This window comes from Lepidochelys olivacea (assembly GCF_965140295.1).
Source record: "Lepidochelys olivacea isolate rLepOli2 genome assembly, chromosome: 8".
Classification (NCBI taxonomy): Eukaryota; Metazoa; Chordata; order Testudines; family Cheloniidae; genus Lepidochelys; species Lepidochelys olivacea.
The window spans coordinates 98,533,519-98,554,280 of record NC_140418.1 but is presented as its reverse complement, the minus strand read 5'-3'; the positions used below and the strand labels follow the sequence as shown (position 1 = coordinate 98,554,280).

Here is a 20,762-nt window from a genome sequence, read left to right as displayed (position 1 = left end):
TTTTTTTTTGCACTAACCTCTGTTAAGGATATAAACCACCTGCAAAATAGTGGGTGAGGCAGCACATGATTTGGAGCTGGGGAGAAACCTGTCCTGGTGCTATTGATACATTTTCAGCAGTGAAGTGGAGGACTCAGTAAATTCTTGAAAAGGGCAGGAATGCTAAGGGGGTTCATAGGGAGACGGTGTGACAGAGTAGGGAGTATTAACCTAATAATGTTGCATAGGAGTTTTACTAGTGTACTGTCTTCCGCTAACATGGGGCATGCCTCCATTTCCCTAGGGTACTGCACCAATGCTAGATGGTGATGGGAAATAAGGGTGTGACTTCACTGAGCATGTAAACGATGGCAGCTGCCCTTCGTAACCTGACTCTAGGAGGGAGTTGGGGCCAGGTGACACGTTCTGCCTGGGAAACTGGACAAAACCTGGAGGAGGGGTCTGGGGTGTGGCAGGGTGAAGCAACAGGAAGGGGTTTCAGTTGGGAGCTTGCTGGGAAGACGGGGGAGGCCCAAAACCTGGGTCTGGGCCCCCCAGACCACCAAGAGGGACCTGACTGAGGGGTCCTGTTTCCTGTACCTACAAGCTCTGTTTTAGACTGTGTTCCTGTCGTCTAATAAACCTTCTATTTTACTGGCTGGCTGAGAGTCACAGTGAATTGCAGGAAGTGAGGGGTGGAAGGCCCTGACTCCCCCTCTATCTAGGTTTCCCTTTCTCCTTCTGTCACAGAGTGTGGGGAAGAGAGATTGTGGAAGAGTCCAGAAACAGAAGAAAGTATGAGTGATTTGGGAGAGGGAGAATAGTTTAAAAAAAAAATTCTCAGGAGAAAGATGAGTGAAATCGTGGTTCCATTGAAGTTAATGGCAAAACTCCTACCTATGCAACAATGGAGGATGCTAACTCAAAGATATTTCTGCATTATTCCTTGAAGTTTCTCTTATAAGTCATAGACATTGAGGTCAGAAGGGACCATTATCATCATCTAGTCTGACCTCCTGCACAATGCAAGCCACAGAATCTCATCCACCCACCCACTCCTGCGATAAACCTCTCACCTATGTGTGAGCTGTTGAAGTCATCATATCATGGTTTAAAGACTTCAAGAAAGCCATGTTAATTATGATACTTAGTAAAGGGAAAATCAAGGTTAGAAATGCTTTATGCTGTGATGTTTTTGTCCTTCAGCATTGCCAGACTTCCCAAAGGGACCTTCAATTGAGGAAGAGTAAACTGTAATACTGTGCAGTTAAATGGCCTTTGGTTAACACTAGAGATGCAGTGATATCAGAACAACCCATCAGTCATAGGCGCCAACTCAATGGTGCTCTAGGGCTGGGGCACCCACAGAAAAAATAGTGGGTGCTCAGCACGTACTGGCAGCCCCATGAATGAGCACCTCCCCCTCACCAGTGGGCCCTGCCAGTCAGCTCCTCCCCCTCCCTCCCAACGCCTCCTGCCCACCAAGATCAGCTGTTCAGCAGCGTGCAGGAAGTGCTGGGGGAGAGGGGGAGGAGCGAGTGCAGGAAGAGGCAGGGGAAGAGGGCGGAACTGGGTGGGGCAGAGATGGGGCAGGAAGAGGCGGGGGGGCGGAGTAGGGTTGGCACACCCCCCAGGAACACAGGAAGTCAGCACCTATGCCCCTAGTAGTATATTGTAGCAGGGTTGCCACTTACTGAGCACCCCCTTTTGGCCAGAGGTCCCTTTGAAGGGACCCTGCCGCTGTTAGCCCCCTCTTGCAGGCCCTTTAAGAATCAACCCCCCCCACCCCATACACACTCTCTTTCTCTTGTGGGAAGCAGCACCCCGCACCCAGGGCTGGTTACATAACAAATGTTTCAAAATCATCTGGGTCCCAAAATTAAAGTCCATAACTGTAACACAGAAAGTCATACTCAGCCCTAGTTCTTCCACCCCACTCAAAGCCACCAGTCCCAACCCTTTCTAGCTGAGCTCTAGCCATGGCTTCCTTCTCTTATCAGCCACCCCCTACAGCTTCCTGCTGCTCTTTATAAGGAATCCCCTGATCCAGTCCAGGTGTGCCTCCTTCGTAATCAGGGTTGAGTGGCCCCAGACCCTCCAACCTTTAAGGGGCAAGCCACCGTGTTACATACATACTACATCTATTTTTAAGTATTAGTGTTCTGAAAGCTACGTTCTGAAATCAAACGAAAACTGACAACTATTTTAAAGAAAAAAGTCTGTCAAACCATAAGTTATGTGCGATTAGTTTTGATAGGAATTCTTGTTTCCCTAACACAAGGGGTTGCACATTCTTGAGATATGCAAAGAATCATAGTTGTATTTTATTCCTCTACTTAATACCATTTTATAAAGTGGTGTTAGGTTACATATTTTGTGGAGTGGTGTGGTTATCTGTTTGAAGAAGTATCATAGTCCTGCCATGTATGTGTGTTGGGAGAGAATTACATGTTTGGAATCCTCTTCATAGCTTTCATCCAGTCCATTTCTTAGTATCAAACAGGCCTTTTGTAGATTTGAAGACCCAATAAGTCAGGAATCAGGAACCATTTTAACTAACAAGATGTGAGTTTAATGCTTTCTTTATATATTACCGCCTGTATTACTGTTAAATAAATTGTGTCTACTAGACAAAGCTACTATTACTGATTCTAACTTGTACAATAACTCCCTTTGACTGATCTGGTTGTCTGTCCTAGGTCTCTTTACAAATTAAAAACAAAAGGTTTCTTTGTTTTTGAAACTAAAGCATAATTCTTCAGGTGTGCTAAAATTACTTGCATTTTGGATGGATATTTGGAAATGAAACATAATGAGGGGTTAATACAGAATTATAGGTAATAAGTTCATTAAATTGTGTTTTATTACCTGGTATTGAGCTATATTTGTGAACTGCTCTTTTTTTCTGTATAATAAGTAAAGTCTATTATAAAATTGGCAGATATCTCATAACGTTTCTAAAAGGTTATTAAAGTAACCTACAATACTATAATTCACACAGTAATGGTATGTGGTGTTAAAATAATACAACCTGGGGGAGGATAAGTAAATTATCTCAGAATAAATCTTAACATAATAAAATCTTTTCAAGCTTTTCCAGTATAACCAGAATAACATTTACAAAAACAGCCCCTACATCTCCACCACTATGCCAAGTAAATTTAATAACCTGATGAAGCAAGAAGAACAGAAGACTCTGTGAAGCAGTAACTGGACTATTACAGTTGCTTCTGGACCACACATTATAATGAAGATACTGACAAATTGGAGGGAGTTCGAAATAGAGCAGAAAAAAATCATGGCGATAAGAGGGATAGATTTGTGAGGAAAGATCTGGACCAGGGGTGGCCAACCTGTGGCTCTGGAGCCACATGTGGCTCTTTAGAAGTTAATATGCGGCTCCTTGTCTAGGCACCGACTCTGGGGCTGGAGCTACAGGCACCAACTTTCCAATGTGCTGGGGGGTGCTCACTGCTCGACCCCTGGCTCTGCCCCCACTCCATCCCTTCCTGCCCCCTCCCGTGAGCCTCCTATGCCCTTGCTCCTCCCTCTTCCCCTCGGAGCCTCCTGCATGCCTTGAAACAGCTGATTGGGAAGTGCGGGGAGGGATGGGGAGGCGCTGATCGGCGGGGCTGCCAGTGGGTGGGAGGAGCTGGGAGTGGAGGGGAGAATGTAAACAAGGAACTAGAAGAATTGTTTAGTGTAATACACTGAAATAGAACTAAGAGTATGTCTAAACTTGAAATTGTAGTAGTATTTGAGCATGTTAACTAACAATTGTATATCACAGCATAAGGACACTACACAAATATTCAGGTTAAACATGACAAGGAACTAACGTTTATATCCTTCGCACACTAGAATTTACAATTGTGGTAGTTAACTGGTGTTAAAACGTAACTCAACATTCCAGTGTGAGTATGACATATCCTAGGAGTTATGGCATTTTTTGAAAAATAGGGAAATTTAAGACTGTGTATTGGGAGGGAAATGTTGACAGTCAGATACATATGGTTGTGGAACAGCCTCCCAAGGGGAGTTGTGAAAACTCTGTTGTCTGGGACTTTTAAACCTAGACTGCTAGAAAATGACTGTAGGGAAGAGTCCTGCATGGGTAGGGAAATTAATTGGATGATCTAACAGGTCTTGTACCATCTCTGACTTTGACTTTGCTCAGTATTCTCCTGCCTGCTGGTGAAGTCAGTCACATGGACACTCAACATCTTGTTTATTTAAAAATAGTTTAGTTTTTATCCCCCTTTTCTTGCCCAATCCTTTCCTTCCTGTAGGTGTATAAAATAGTGAGTCAGCAATGTTCATGAGTAAGAGGATAGAAATTAGGAAAGGTCCTTATAGTCTATGAATGTATTTTAAAAGTTTCAGTGTAGCATTGGTTTATAGAACAAGAAACAATATTTCTCTAAAAGAATGTGGAATCCATGGCTAGATACAGAGGTAAAAAACAGACTAGTTCTTTCATTGTACTACTCCTGGGGGAATTCTGCACCACTGCACATGCGCAGAATTTATGTCCCCCGCAGATTTCTTTGCTTCCCTGAAGAAAAATTACTTTCTGGTGGGGCAGCAAAGGGAAGCCACAAGAGCAGTCATGCGACCCTCCCCAGCAGTATGTTTTGAGTGCCCAGGGCAGCCAGCAGAGAGGTAAATCACTGTGAGGCAGGGGGCAGGACTGGGGAAGACCTGGCTGGTGGCTCTTACCCTGTGCTGGGCTCAGCTGCTAGTCCGGGCTGGCCTAGGGCAGACAGGACTTCCTCTTACCCTACATGGCATCTGGGGCCATGTCAGACCCACCCCCAGATTTCTCCCCCAGCTGTAGGAAGCTCTGCAAAACTTCCCCCCACCCCCTTGCTTCCTGCACCCATCACTCCTGAGCTGCAGGGGGGGGGGATCTCTGTACAGGGAACTGCTACCGCATTCACCCAACCCCTGTGCATCCAGACCCCCTCATACCCAGACCCTCCTGCCAAACCACACCCCCTCGCACCCAGAAGCTCCCCCCCCAACAAGCCCCACACCCACGCACCTGAACCACCCTGATGACCTACCCGCAACTGGATCCCCACCCTACCGAGCCCCAACCAGCTGGACCTGGATCCCCACTCCACTGAGCCCCACTCCTCCAGCATCTGGACCCCACACTGAGCTCCTCACACCCAGACCCCCCTGCCAAGCTCTATCCCCCGCACACCCAGACCCACCCCTGCTGAGCCCCCAACCACTTTCACCTGGACCCCCCCCCCGCAGAGTCCCGTTACCGTTGCACCCAAATTGCCCCACACAGAACCCTCTCAACCCACACCTGGACCCCCCACACTAAGTCCCTCAACACTTGGATCCTGCTTTGCTGAGTCTGCCTGCTCACACCTGGTGCACCTGGCATGGAGGGGCAGGGCCCTGGGGTGTTTCTGGGGTAGGCCAGTCCTTGCACTGTCAAGGCTGGGTGCAGCCTCACCGCTGAGACCGTGTCCCGGGGGGAAGAGCTGCATAGTTATCTCCCACCTCTGTGCAACCAGTGGCCTCTGCTCCCCAATACCATGCTAGAGCTTCCACATTTATTTGACAAATAAAATTTGCAGAATCTTAAAATATTGTGCACATAATTTTTAGGTGCAGAATGCCCTCAGGAGTAATTGTACTCACTATGGGCTAGATTGTACTAACAGCATTTAGCCTGCAATAAGGTGGCACATGGAACATTATGCTTCAGAGAGACAGTCTGCCAGAGCTTCCTGGTGTACGGAGCAGCACACAAACTGCTAGCACCCCTTGAAGGGCTGCATCCTGCAATCTCTGACACCCGTTCAGTGGGCTGTGATAGATAATAGTTTTGTGTTTTAATGTGCTGCTGCAAGACGTTCATATACTACAGTGATGAGTGCAATATAAGAACCTAGAGAATAGACTCAAAGCTCTAGTTCAGATGTGGGAAAACTGCGGGCCACATCTGGCCCATGGGACTGTCCTGCCCGGCCCTTGAGCGCCCAGCCGGGCAGGACGGTGCGGCCTCTAGTCCTGCTGCTCTGAGCGGCATGGTAAGGGGGAGGGGTTGGATAAGGGGCAGCGGGTCCTGGGGGGCAGTCAGGGGACAGGGGGCGGTTGGATGGGGAGGAGTTTCTGGGGGTGGGTGCTGTCAGGACAGGGAGCAGGGGGCAGTTGGATGGGGCGAAGGTTCTGGGGGGGCTGTCAGGGGTGTGGATAGCAGTCGGGGAACAGGGATTGGGGGGGTTGGATAGGGGGTGGGGTCCTGGGCGGGGGATCCCAGGTGGGGGCTGTCAGGGGACAAGGAGAATGGGGGGTTGGATGGGTTGGGAGTTCTGAGGGGAGCAGTCAGGGGGCAGGAAGTGGGAGGGGGTGGATAGGAGGTGTGGGCCAGGCTGTTTGGGGGACACAGCCTTCCCTACCCGGCTCTCTAGTTTCACAACCCCGATGTGGCCCTCGGGCCAAAAAGTTTCCCCACCCCTGCTCTAGTTTCTCTAATTCCTTGCTTGCTTCGGCATCAATCAGTAGCAACTCTGTTCCCCTAAAAGGGTTGTGATTTTTATCATCACTTATATGGGCTGCCAAAGGTGATAGAAGGCATCTTGCTCTTTTCTCTCTTTGCCCCCATTGTGTGCCAGCATATCCTGTTGTTTGTAAAATCAAAATCCTACTGAGTGTGGCAGGAATTTCTGACACTCATTTCAGTTTTTAAAAAAGACATTTGGCAGAGCTAAAAATTTCAGCTCACCTAGAATCTGTGCTTTTGATTAAAGTTAATGGAAATGCTGAATGGCTGGAAGCTTCACAGCTCTTGTGATAGTCTCATTAATTCAGCCAGAGATCACATGGTTCTTTGCCTCACTAAAGGAAATCTGCTACCAATATCTCTTGAAAATATATTTCTTATCTAGACCATATCAGAGAAAATTTGAGGATGAGTAGTGCACCTATTTTGCGATGTTAATCTAGAGATCTGTGCTTATAAGAAACCTAGGGCATGGCTACACTTGCAGATGTAGAGCGCTTTGAGTTAAACCAGCCTTCAGAGAGCGCAGCAGGGAAAGCGCTGCAGTCTGTCGACACTGACAGTTTCAAGTGCACTGGCATGGCCACATTTGCTGCGGCATTGGGAGCGGTGCATTGTGGGCAGCTATCCCGGCATGCAAGTGACTGCAACGTGCTTTTCAAATGGGGAGGGGGGCTGGAGTGTGACAGGGAGTGTGTTGTGTGTCTGTGGGGGCAGGAAGAGAGTTGGTTTTTGGGGGGCTGAGAGCATGTCAGCATGCGGTCTTGTAAGTTCAGACAGCAGCAGACCCCCTTTTCCCCCCTCGCTTCTCTCTCTCTTACACACAGCATTCCACACTAATGGTTGCTTTGTCTCAGAGCAGATAAGCAGTTGGCTGTCAGAAATGGAGGTTTCAAAGGGCATAGCCGCATTCCTGCAGCGATTCCAAACAATGACAAGAGTGGCCGCTTGACTTAAGGGGATTATGGGACGCTTCTGGAGGCTGATCAGAGTGCAGTAAGGCAACACCTTGTTCACACTGGTGCCGCGGCGCTCCAGCGGGGGCACAGCAAACGTTATTCCACTCGCCGAGGTGGAGTACCAGCAGCACTGTAGCCGCGGAGTCAGAGCACTCTAAGTGCCTTGCCAATGTGGACGGGTAGTGAGCTAGTGCGCCCGGGGCTCCTTTATTGCGCTGTAACTCGCAAGTGTAGCCAAGCCCGTAGTATTCTTAACTTCTCATTCTCCTGTATTGTTCTTCTTTTCCCTGACTCTTCACTCCACTCTCCCTGCATTTCCCAGTGGTAAAATGGAGGGGAAGAACAAACCTTTTTATTTCCTTTATTTCCACATTTGAGTCTATGCTTTGGCTGATGATGCAGCTATGTAATAAGAAACTCAAGGAACTGCTTTATGGCCATTTCAGCCCTTTAATAAAAATATAACTTTACTTCTACAACATCATGTGTTTAAATGCTATTAAAAGAATTGGTGCTCTTCCAATTGACTGTTCTGGTATCTAAATTATCGACAGAAAGTATTTGGCCCAAAATTTTGATGTTTATATTTTTAAAGCTTACACAAATAAATGTTTCCATTATTTATGTTTAAATCCCACATAGTTGTTTTTAAACAAATAAACATTCCCCTGTGGTGTTTGCAATCCAAACACCGCAATAGTGTGAACCAGAAAGTGAAACTGATTTTTACCGACTTTCATTGTCCAAGTTAAAAAATGGAAAAAGTAACTAACAAACGGCAGATGTGATAACAATATAGATTTTTTCATAATTTTAGTTGTAATAATTTTAAGAAGACATTAACAACAAATTAAGTGTTCCTTTAAATATCCATGTGGTATGTTTACTCCTCATATAATATTTCCTTTTAAAAAAAAGAATAATGTAAAGTTATACCAATATATTTCTTAAAAGCTAAATAGATGTATGTGTAGGTTGTGAATTAGTACTTCACCTTTTGTAGAGAGCAGGAAGGTCAAAGGGAAAATTGTGCAGGTTGGTGCGATTCTAAAGAATTACATATTTATACATCTTGGTATAACGTATTGCTGTTGTGTGGAATAAAATAATCTTAAAATAATCTTTATCCGGGATTAAGAGTTTCTGATTTACCAGTGACCTGTTTTCAGAGTATTACAAAATCATTATGTATGCAAGTACAAGATGAAAATGCTGTACAATGTGAGGTTAGAGAAAAGCAGTTTTACAGCAGCATAAGCAATGACTGTCGAGGAGTTGTACCTACCTTGCCAGATAAATGACTATAGTGTTTTAAGGAGAAATCTGCAGAGTAGAACTCACACCTAATGAAAGCACCTTATTGTGGCAGAATATGCTTAAAAAGTAGCATGGGACCCACACACAGAAGAACGTTGCTAGGGTTCTCTACCCCTTCCCCCCCCCCCCCCCCCCGCTTGTTTCTTACATTAGGATTCTAAAGTTCTGACATCCTCCTTTTTGTTGGAGGACTCAAGAAAGATTTTTTTAAAGACTTGGATGGTGACATCACAGGAGGATGAAACCCAAGCTGCCTCTCTCCCAAGGTCTCCTGAGAGTAGCCAGGGAAATTGACTCTGAATCAGGACTGAATAATTATGGAGACTGAATTCTTCTTCTGTCTCTCAAGACGCCCTTCTAGCTAAGGGCTGAAGTGCATTGGCAGGTCAGTATAGGGAGACATGTTGCCACTATCTGAGCTATCCCTATTGTGGATAAGTGGAAGATGCCCATTTTCAGGGCTGTCCATCAGGGATCATTCACCAGCCCTAAATTCACATGAAAAAGTAATAAATTAATTAAAATAAGTCATATTAGAGGAATACTAGTATGGTCATTTGTTTGGATTTTTAGCTTTTTACATAAAAATAAAATCAACATGAAATTTCATCGTAGTTTGAGGTGTTTGACAACTTAATCAAGGGATAAATAAACCAGACGAAATTTCCCTATGCTGGTTATAAATTTAGTGGTTCATAACTTGTCTTCAAAAACATTTTCCATGGGGGATGATGGAAAGAGGGACAGAAAAGCTTTATGCTTCCATTTTAGCTATATTACAGTTATTGGGATTATATTATCTCTTTTACTTATATGCATGTCAAAGGGCCTTTAGCTATAAACATAATTTGATTAAGGGCTGTAATCCTGCAAACCACTACTCCTTTGAACGATCTGCCTTGAAGTTAATGGGACTACGTGCATGAGAGAGGATTGAGAATTCGAGCTCTAAGGTCTGATCCTGCAAAGGCTTACACACATGCTTAACTTTACTGTGGTGACTAGTCCCATTGAAATCAGTGGAACTGCTCATGGCAGTAAAAATAAACACACACATAAACCCTGATCCTGCAAAGATTTAACTTTGTCCATCTAGGCTACGAGAGATCATTATTTTATGAGGTTAACATCCCAAAATGTTGTTAAATTTTAGGGAATGGGAGTTCCACGTTAAACTTTGGTTACATTTGGAATATGTATTTGGAATACATATTAATTTTAAAAATAGCTATAGGATTGCAAAAATATTGCTGGGGAAGTAATGCTCATTTTGTTTTCTGTATTCCTAAATCTAGGAAGTAAAGTAGTGTTTTCCAGTTTGTTGTTTTAATTGAAATGTTAGATCTGCCTCCACTGTGTGTACAAACACTTCCTGGTCTTTTGTTTTAAATATATCAGTATATAAACATGAAAATCCCCCATGCCCCATATTCATATAATATTTAAATTTTGCTTCTTCAGCTAACATTTAACCCCCTCTTCTGCCCATAGAACAAAATAAATCCTTGTTCTAAAGGACTTGGCTAAAGAAGTCACTGAATTCTCACATTCAGTGAATAAATACTTTCAGAATTTTTAAAAAATATTACTCACAAATATAAGTACCACAAACCACTTCACATAGTATTCTGCCCTATGCTTATGCATGTTGTTGTTTTTACTAAAATGTTTACATAATGGTTGGGTTTAATGGTCCATCTTTGAATAGTAATTTGAGGGGAGATTAACAGTGCCTTCAGGCACTTTCCATCATGCATATTGTAGTGTTACATATTTTTACTTCCAGTAATACTGATTTATGCGACCTTGTCAGTGTCCCTCTTTTTTAATCACTAGTATGATGGATTAACAGTAAAAGACCGCACCATTTTTTGTCTCAGGCTACTCATCTGAGAAGAGATTCTTGTCTAGCACGTTAGATTGTAGATGCTCACAGCTGGCAACTGCAAATTCTTGACTTAATTGGTTATGTCAGACATGTAAGTGTAGTACAAAGAAGACCTGACACAGGAAGCAAAAAAGATAATTTTTTTCCAGATCAGGGTAATATTATGGACAGCTTCTGAATGTTATGGGGGGGATGTCTTTGATCATTTCTGTTTTCCTCTTCTACCGGGGAGGAGACATAATTGGGAGGTAGGGGATTGGAATAATAAACAAACAAGATATCAATGGTCATGGCAGCACTTTACTGTGTACTGAAGACTAAAATAATTGAGAGATGTTTCCTTTTGCTATATTTTTGGGTGTTTAAAAATGTAGCTACTAACTGTGTTTATATTGTTAACATCTAACACTTAATAAAAGCAATCTTCAACTGGTTACCATGAGTAATTTCTCATTTTGGAGCCACCCTGCTTTTATCACGTAACAGAATCTTATTTAATGAACCACAGCTTTCCTTTAGATCCTATTTATATTCAGATCAATTTATAACCTTATAATTCATAAGGCCATGTGATGGGCTATCATCTGAATCTTCCTAAGTATACTTTAAAAGATGCCTCACTGGGGTTTGTTGTTGTTGTGTTGTCTCTTACTCACATGAATATAATACCTCTGATAATCATGTGATTCGTTGCTAAGCAGTGTATGTATTTTGCTGTGGACAGGGAGATAATAGGATATGTTCCCCTTTTCACACTCACCTATTTCATATTGATGCTCATGTGAAAATGCAGTAAAACATTTTAAGCCAAAAGAATCTGCCTGTTTCCAGAACATGTAACACTACTAAATACCAATAACTACTTGAAATACAAAGTAGACTTTTTTTTAAAATGAGGCTAAATCTTTGTCCATCTCCCTAACTCGAGTAAATGTCCGTAGCGTAGTAGGGTGGCTGCCCTATCACTCCCTTTTCTGCTCAAACATGGAACAGCAAGTGCTCCCTGTCTAGTTTCCTCCTCACTGGTAGTTCCACAGGTCACGATGTTGTCACCCTGCTTCAGTGAGAGAGAGAGAGAGAGAGACTTGCTAGTGCTAAACTGTGTGTCAGCTCCCTGAAGACTCTGTCAGTTAGCCACCCAAACAAACTCCTCAGGACTCTGCCAGCTGTTACTTTTGCCTTGCAGCTTAACGCTTTGTGTACCCAATTCCCAAACTCCCCGAAGCGTCCACCTGTAGCGTCCATCTCCTGATACTGGACACTCACAGTAATTATCAGGTAAGGTGTCCCCAAAGAGAGAGTGTACACACAGCTGGAAGGTTGCAATTCAGGATCAGATCCTTTATAGCAACACAACACTGTAATCTATTTATGGTGAAAACAAATATAAGTTCATTAGCAAAGCACAGAGAATCACAGATTCAAGTGAGTATTGAGTCAGAATAAAGGAAACAAATGATTACAAATAAAAACAAAAGTATAACATGCTTTCTAGAGTCTAAAACTTAACATACTATAACCCTTGCCTGAAGCATGTTCTTACCCTCAAAGTCTTTCTGCAGAGCTTGCTGGTTTTTCAGTCAGTCCAGGATCCATCTTAAAAACTTGTTAAACCTTCATAAACAAAGGGTGATGATAAGCAGTGGTGTGTCAAGTAGTGGGGAAGTGTTTGGCTTCAGCCTGTGGATCTCTGCTAACCTATTTAGCACTTTCTTTAATAACCTGGAAGAAAATCACAGGTGGTGGTAAATTTGTGGGGAGGGTTTGAGTACAGCAGTCCAGAGGACAGAGAAATCCTACAAAGGGACTCAGAGAGATAAGGAGCATAGGCAACAAATAATTACAGAAGATCCAGTTTGGAAAAATGCTGACTTTCTCCCCAGTTGTATGAGTCTGGAACACCCATAACTCAGTGTGAGGAAGAAACTTTGGAGGTATTTAGATATTTAGTAGAGGCCTGAAGATGATGATAAAGAACAAATCAGAGATGAGTTACAATGTGATATGGCTGTAAAAGTTGCATTTAGGGGCTGGATACACAAAGACATGTCGCAGAGCAGGGAGGTTGACTTGTCTGGGTGTATGTATCACTCTCGGGATGCGGCTCTGGTGTGACCACACCTGGGGATCATTGAGGCACTGCTCTCCCAGAAAGCATAAACCTAGATACATATAGCTTGGCTTCAGAGTTGGACATAAATCTACAGATATTCAAAGAGTGAATATTTTTCTCCTGGAGGGAGAGAAATTATTTAGTGTCATAAGAAGGAATAACTCAATAGTGATGGGATCATATTAAGAAAAGCATCCTGACAGTGAAATTTGTTTGGCTGTGGAATAGTCTCCCAATGGAAAGATCCTTTGCGTGGGATACTTAAAACTAGGCTGGACAAAAATGCTAGGATGTGTACTGTAGGAAACAAGCATATATTGACAGGAGATGGCCTGCTGGGTCCTTTCTGTGTCTGCCTTCTGAGATTCTTGCCCGTCAGTGCATTCATGTATTCGCAGATGCAACACCTTGCTCAGATCATAGGCTCTCTGTGTTGAGAGAAGAATCTAACAGGCTGTGTGCATTCAGCTGAAACTATAGCCTTCTGTATGAGGTTGCCAGGAGTTTTATTGAGTCCTAAACGTTGATTGGCATATTGCATAAATATTCTTAACTATTTTGCTAACCTTGACCCAGACTGGCAGAAACCTGGGGGACAAGGAGGGACTGAGGAGGGCAATGTTGTATTGTTCTACTCTCTCTCCTCCCTCTGTAACTCCTACGTCAATGTTGAATGGACTCCATGGTGTGGAAATCCCAGCAGTTGGCATGGGATTTCTTGGTACTGTGACTTCCACAGGAGTGTGATGTCAGGGAGCTGGAGGGGCTGAGGGAACCTGTGATGGACTGAATGGGCACAAGGCTGTCATAGGAGTGTACCTGGTGAGCTAGTGGCTCCATAAAGATCCTCAGATTTTGGGAGCTCAACCTGCTGGTTATTCTGTGAGATGTAAAGCCTGATCCCTCCGCAACTGGTGATGTTTAAGTGGAAACTCCATGATGGGGACCTTGCAGGGTCTGAGATTTCCTACTTCTGATTTTCCTGTGTGGGGGCTGACAGTCTCATATTATATGATTTAATATGAAGCAATTTCCTCTCAACATGAACTATAAGAAAAAGAGATGATTAATGATGCCGTGCCTCTGACATAGAAATATGTAGTTTCACACCGTTTTTTCTGATGAGTAGATTTTTTTTCCCCCTGCAGTTAGGAGACATTGTTAAATGGCTTTAATGCAAGTAATATACTGCCATAAGTCTACTGTTAATTAGGTCATGTATCAAATATTGTCCCAACTAACACTATTGTAAATGGTGGCTTCAGTTTTCCAAAATTCTGTTTTAAATATAAGGAATATAGATACAAGATTTAAACAATGATTTAAGTATCTGAAATAAAGTTAAGCAACAATGAAAAGGGTCTGTTTGTGAGAACATGAAGAAGAAGTGTGTCACAGTTCAGGGTGACTGCATTTGTATTACCCTCCTGTGGTCCACCAAGGGCATCCTCTTAACAAAGTTCCTGGATCCTCAGCTGTCACCTCTCTTGGGCAGCGACCCACATCTCTCTCCCTCCTGACCAGCGGTTTTCCGGGCTGCACAATTCCCTGCCTATACTGTGATATTCCCAGAAAACCAGACTGCCTAAACAGGCCAACGCCTGCACTTTACTTTCTCTGTGAAGGCTATGAACAGCATAATTTCACTCAGTTACAAGTTACAATACAGTTTTTTATAAGCAAGCAATTTATTTTTAAGGTGAAAGGATTACCGATAACACACATTAAAAACAATAAAAGACCGTATACATATGCTAATAAACTTATTAGATGCCATCCATTAGCTTTAGGAGGCCATAGTAGGTCAAATCCTTCCAAACGTTCTGCAACGATTGGGAGTCCCCTTTGGACAGAAGGTCCTGTCCATTTGCCAGATTACAAAGAAGGCCCTGTGTCAGCTTAAATTTAGGCTATTTATTTATAGGTTTTTTTCTTTGTTGGTTTCTGGAGAATTTAATTTGAACTAGTATATGTGAGCCTCCACAAAAGGTGGCACCTCTCTTAGGGGATTGCAACCTGGCTGATTTGCCTCAGTTACCACGCACTGTTTTTAATTCCTGGAGGAGCTGTGATAGCCCTCTCTTATGGAGTAGATCACAATTATACATAAACCATTCATTTTAAACACTGGACTCCAAAAATACTGCATGGTGTGCAATATGTATTACATCCCACCCCCCCAAGGTTAGATACAATCCTGGCCACAATAATACATAAACTTGATATAATAAGGCCATTTAAGGATATTGCAGGAAATTGCCATATCTGTCACAGAGAGATTGTATGTTTAAAATATTTTCTTTTGTGTGGGAAGTTCAAATTTAAAATATACGTCGCTTCAAGTCCAACTTTAGAGAATTCATATCTATATCTATATCTATATCTTTATGAATATATATAGATAGATAGATATATAAATTATTGGGCGTTCAGATGTTTAATTGGACTATTATGTCCACATTAGTATATTTAAAGTTGTTAAGAAATAAATGTACAGGTCTAAATTATTGTTTAGGTGGTACATGATTTTGTAATTACAGAGCCAATTAAAGATCCTTCTGTAAAATCATGACACTATAAATTGGGCCTGTCAGCACAAATGATTCTCCATAAGCGTACAGAATGAGACTGCCTCAACTTAGTTAGGCAGACCATCTAACAATTAGTTAAATCCATGTAAACTTGATTTGCCTATTTTCATGTGGAGTTTGTGCATCTATTTAACTAATCTATGAATAACTTCTGGAGACAAAACGAAATAGTCTGGTAGCGAACTGCCAAAAATAGATCCTTACCAGTTTTCCTGAGAAGCTGGCATCACTCTTTATCCTATCCTCCATATTCTGTTTAAGCCAAACATGTGTGGGGGTAGCAGAGGGAGCTTCATGCCAATATTCTTCAATGAGTAAGAAAGGGAACAGCGTAAATAGTACGTTTAGTATATTCCAAAATCCACGGATGCAAAGCAAACTTTGTTTTTTGTTTTAAATCTACTTTTAGGAACAGGTTCCCGTTCCTGTTTATCACCCAACTCCTAGCCAGACTCGGCTAGCAACACAGCTGACAGAAGAGGAACAAATTAGAATAGCGCAAAGGATAGGCCTTATACAGCACCTCCCGAAAGGAGTCTACGATCCTGGACGAGATGGCTCTGAGAAGAAGATTAGAGAGTAAGTTACACAAATTAGTAGTTTTAAGGTGGTGGTGGTGGTTTATTTTTTGGTTTGTTTGTTTGTTACTTTTTTTTAAATTACATTTCTGCAGGAAAGTGGATCTTGGGAGGAGACAACTTTTTTTTCTCTTTTTTTGCCTTGTTTTATTCGTCATCTCACTTTCCTTGATTAGCAATGAGATTATATACCCTAGGGTAAAGTAGATGCCAAAATACCACTGCAAAAGCAGTCTTCCCCATCCCTACTCAGACCACATTATCCCATTCCTTGAATCCCTCCATTGGTTGCTTCTAACAAACTAAAACTCCTATTTCTCACTTACCTAATCTTGTCCCCAAAAACATCTGTGTTCCTCTCTGCCCTTATTCCCCACCTCCATGCTGCTCCCAGTCCTTTTGGCCTTACTGATCCTTCTGTCTCCTTTTTTGCATTTCTGATTTCATGCTTTCTACCGTGCTGTACCCCCTCTTCCTAGACAGGGTTTCCTGTCTTCTACCTAGCTCTCTCCCTTATTCCTTCAAATCCCTTCCTTTCAATCACTTCTTAATACATCTAACCTCCATTCTTCTCCCATCAAGAATAATCACAGCCTCTCTCTCCTGAATTGTTGTCCCATGTTTTGTTTATCTTGTTTTATTGTTTATAAGATTATAAACTCTTCAGGGCACAGACTGTGTCTTAGCTATGCTTGTAAGACATTCTGTAAATTTATGGTACCATATAAATATTTTTTAAGAAACAATATATTTATCTTAATAGTTCCATTAGAATGAATGGGAAGTGTCAGGCTGCAATCATTCTCCTGAGTTTTGATAGTAATAAGGAGGTTTCGCTTTGCTCTTTTCTGAAGCCTGACTGCCATAAGGAAATGTACAGCTTTTTTTCCAGGCCAAGTAGTGGTTTTAAGGAACATTGTTTTCCATGCACCACTATCACTGAAGTTTTCCTATGCCTTGTCCCATCCCTCTAATAAGTGAGCTAAAGACAGGTTTGAAAAGTCTTCAGTGGTGAATCACTAGGGCTTTGATTTTTGAGCTAAAAGTCTGCTTGCTATAGCAGGTAGTTTCGTTAAGTTTCAAGTACTGAGAGAAAAATGGATGTATTATGGTAGATGTCTCTTCACCTCAGTTACAGTAACTTGATCATTTCTCCAACAAGTCAAAGTGAACTTGACCTGGTCTAGTAATCTCATGGAAATACTATGCTACTGCAGAAGGGCCAAAAGTTTAGACTTGAACTTGGTTCTTCACTCCTAGCTTGGTAGAGAATTAGAGTGGCTACTCCTGGCGCTACAGAAAGTATTCTGGTGCCTTGGTGGTTCCCAGCAATTTATACTGGGACATGGAGATTGAGCGTCTGTCCTCCAGGCATAGGGCAAGTCTCAAGAGACTCCTGTTGATTGATTGGAAGAACACCCTGTGATTCAGGCTCATGTGCTCTGACTGGGCCTAGATAGAACATTGAGTCAATGGCAAAGTAACCGCAGCACAGCTGTCTTGGGCACATTTGATTGCAGCATGCTGGAGTGAGTCTGTGCTCCTGATTTCCCTTCCAGATGAAGCAGGCAGACAACAGTCCCTTCATGAGGAGGGAGGTGCTGAGTCAAGAGAGGGGCCTGGCCTAAACATAAAAGTTGCATTGTTTAACGACAGGTGTGATTTAAAAAAACTGATTTAGTTAAACAAGTGCAGCTTTGTGTGGACACTGTTTTAAGAGTGTTTAGTTTAATTTGATTATAATCAGATTCTCACATAATCCCATGATTCCAGGAGCTCTGGCTTTAAAAATAAACGCCAGATAGCACGAGATTCACAATAAAATCATGGGAGTTGGCAACATGGCAAGCTTATGTCGCTAGAAAGCACCGTTCCAGAGCTTTTCTTCCTTGAAAGCTGTGTTCTTCAAAATGGCGACATCTGCCACTGTAAATCATTCCAAAATTTAAAAAAAAAAAGGAACTGCACCTAGGAGTGTTCATGTCAGAATCTCTCACAGAATCGGTTGAACTGAGCGGCAGCCTTTTCAGTTATGGCACAGAGCACAGCAGTGATTGTGAGTGCCTGAAGGAAATGGCCTGTGGGGGGGAGATGGAGACCAGGGGAATTACAGTAGCTGTGGCTTCTTCAGTTTTGAGGGCCTTTTTACATTGATCAAACAAGTTAGTGTTTGATAGAGTCAAATCATCCTGCTGAGGGCTATAACAGCACAGATCACTGGAAACTGAGCTTGCATTCAGCATCCTCCTAATTTTGTTGGATGGGAGGGCGGTGTCCCTCTGCCCACATGGATAGATTACACGGAGTGAGGAGTTGGGATAAAAAGCATTACTGTGCCAAGATGTGCCAGAGTCTAATGTCATCCACATGGCGGCTCTGTGGGATTTTAGGGGCATAGCATCGAGAGCTCTCCCAAGAAAGCTAGTGCTTATATGGGGCTGGGGGAAGTGAGGTAGTGGCATAGAAGAATTGCCTTCTTCAGCACTTCTTCCTCGAGTTTGCAAATTGTTTGTCCCCTCCACATGTGGACTTGGAGGGATAATTTGGCCTAAATGTTTTTGTCCCATAGTTTAACTCTGAGAACCTTGGGTTTTTTTTAAAGTGAAGTTATGATTAATATTTATAAGTCAACTACTGCAAATAGCTTCTTACCTAGCCATGTTACTTATTCATTTTAAAGTAGAAATAGCTTTGGCTGGCTGGAGAAGTCCACTTTTAAAAAGCATTAAAGAATAGGTAATAATAGAATTGTTTACTTACATAGTGCCATTGTAAGGCACAGTCCTTCCCAAGTAAAGATGACAAGGTCCTACCCTTTGGAGTTTAAATTAAATATGTGCAACAGTGGTAACTGAGGGGGCGGGGAAGAGAGGCAGCCATAAATTGTGAGAGTCAGACAGGTTGTCCCATTAATGAGATCTGAGGATGCGCAGTACCGTGCAGGAAGTACACTACCTCGAGCAAGCTCAGACCGTAGTGTGGCCATGCACTGCAGGTCACACATGGTGTGTTTTCACATGTTTCTCATTGTCTAAGTTTTATTTAAATTATTTTATTTATGGGAGGGGCAGAGGGAACACTGAAGAGTTTAATTCAGCCTTTTAGTTTTCAAGGTTAATCTTTATTTTAATTTTTGTTATCATAAATGGTGTTGGGCATAGGATTAAGGAGAATTGTTAGGTTCATTAACGTAAAATGTATTCAGATGTTGATGTGATAATAAACTTATCCCGGTGCTTTCCTCCAATAAACAAGTTTCATAGTGGCAGGGGAAGTAATACTGCTGTTTAACTTTCCAAAGCGATGAGTATCTTAACATTTCTCCAACTTCTTTTTCCTCAGATGTGTGATCTGTATGATGGACTTTGTTTACGGGGACCCTATCCGATTTCTGCCATGCATGCACATTTACCACCTGGACTGTATAGATGACTGGTTGATGAGATCCTTTACATGCCCCTCCTGCATGGAGCCAGTTGATGCAGCACTGCTTTCATCATATGAAACTAACTGAGCCAGGGTTTTGCCTCTGACCCGTCAAGGAAACCATCCATTTTAATGGGTTTGATCCTTTGTCATTCAGCCCAAAGAGCCAGGGATTAGGAATTAAGATCATGCACAAAAAGTACCTTTCCTAACAATTCCTGAATGGCTGCAGATATTGGAAAAACACGTAATATTTTAGGGAATATAGAAAAAGTAGGAAGTTATTTTATGTAAAGCCTTGACCCAGTGTTTAAAAACATAGTTGTCCTTTAACACCTGTTCTTACACACATACATAGGAATTGTATAAAGTGCTATAAAAACTGTAAATGTTCAAATTGAGTCTATCAGATTTTCTTAGGAGCAAGATAAGGATATTTTTTCCTAAAATAAAGTAACAATTTTTGTTCTGATTCCTTTCACAAGTTCCTGGTATTTGGGTCAAGGCTTTATTAAAAGCTATATTTTATAACACTGGCACAAAGAAATAGTTTTAAGCTTGTTTGCACAGTTCTTTTTTTTTCCATTGGAAATGGAATCCATTGCCTTAGGTCTTTTTAAATAGTGTATTGTTATCGTTGGGCTGGCTCTACGCTTGAAATCCAGTTTATTTATAATCTGTTAAAAGTGCTATATTTTGTTTGCAGTTAGGATTATGCAGAATTCAAAGTGATCTCCTAGCCTGTAAGCAAATGGAGATGCACAGTCCCTTTTCTGTAAGTGACAATTCAATGCAAGGATGCAAAACAAATCTGACCGTTAAATTTTGTTTTACCCTTTTCTGTTTGTTTTTCCTTAATTTGCTTCAGTTTTGATCAGACAATGATGCTTAAATTTAAGTATCAACATTTTTGATGTATCATGTTACAAGTGGACCACTTCTTCAGGACAAGATGAAAGTGGAGCCATGGTGATTAAACTGTTCAGAACCATTTATTTCCCTTCTTCCAAAATTCATGTCAGTGTTGATTACTTCTCTTGCTGTACCTCCACCCCCAAATGTCTTACACAATAGCAAAAGGGTACTGCATCTCTCCTTCCTGTAGCTCTTCTTAGGTTATTGAAATTAAAAATAAACATACCGTATCTCAGTCTCTGAATGAAATGTATTTGTTAAGTCCCACTGGTGGACATTTCAGATATAAGAACTGTATTTCATGTTTTGCACATAAATGTTAAGTTCATATATAAACACAATTTCATTGTGATCAAGCGGAAAAAATAGTACAGCTAAAGTAGGAGCGATACAAGTGTCTACAATTCTGAAGCAGAAAAGGTACATGCTTGGTAGAAACAGTCTAGGAAAAATTGTAGCTTTGAATCTTT

The 20,762-nt window shown here is 42.2% G+C and overlaps 1 protein-coding gene across 1 annotated transcript in view; it reads left to right on the top strand.

Moving 5' to 3' along the window:
* Positions 1-20,527, top strand: part of RNF11 (ring finger protein 11) — a 38,008-nt gene extending 17,481 nt beyond the window's left edge. The window contains exons 2-3 of the mRNA XM_084635961.1: positions 15,783-15,952; positions 19,294-20,527. Of these exons, the coding sequence (XP_084492087.1) occupies positions 15,783-15,952; positions 19,294-19,465 (342 nt within the window). The 3' untranslated portion in view covers positions 19,466-20,527. The remainder of the gene's footprint in view (positions 1-15,782; positions 15,953-19,293) is intronic.
* The last annotated feature ends 235 nt before the right edge of the window (positions 20,528-20,762 follow it).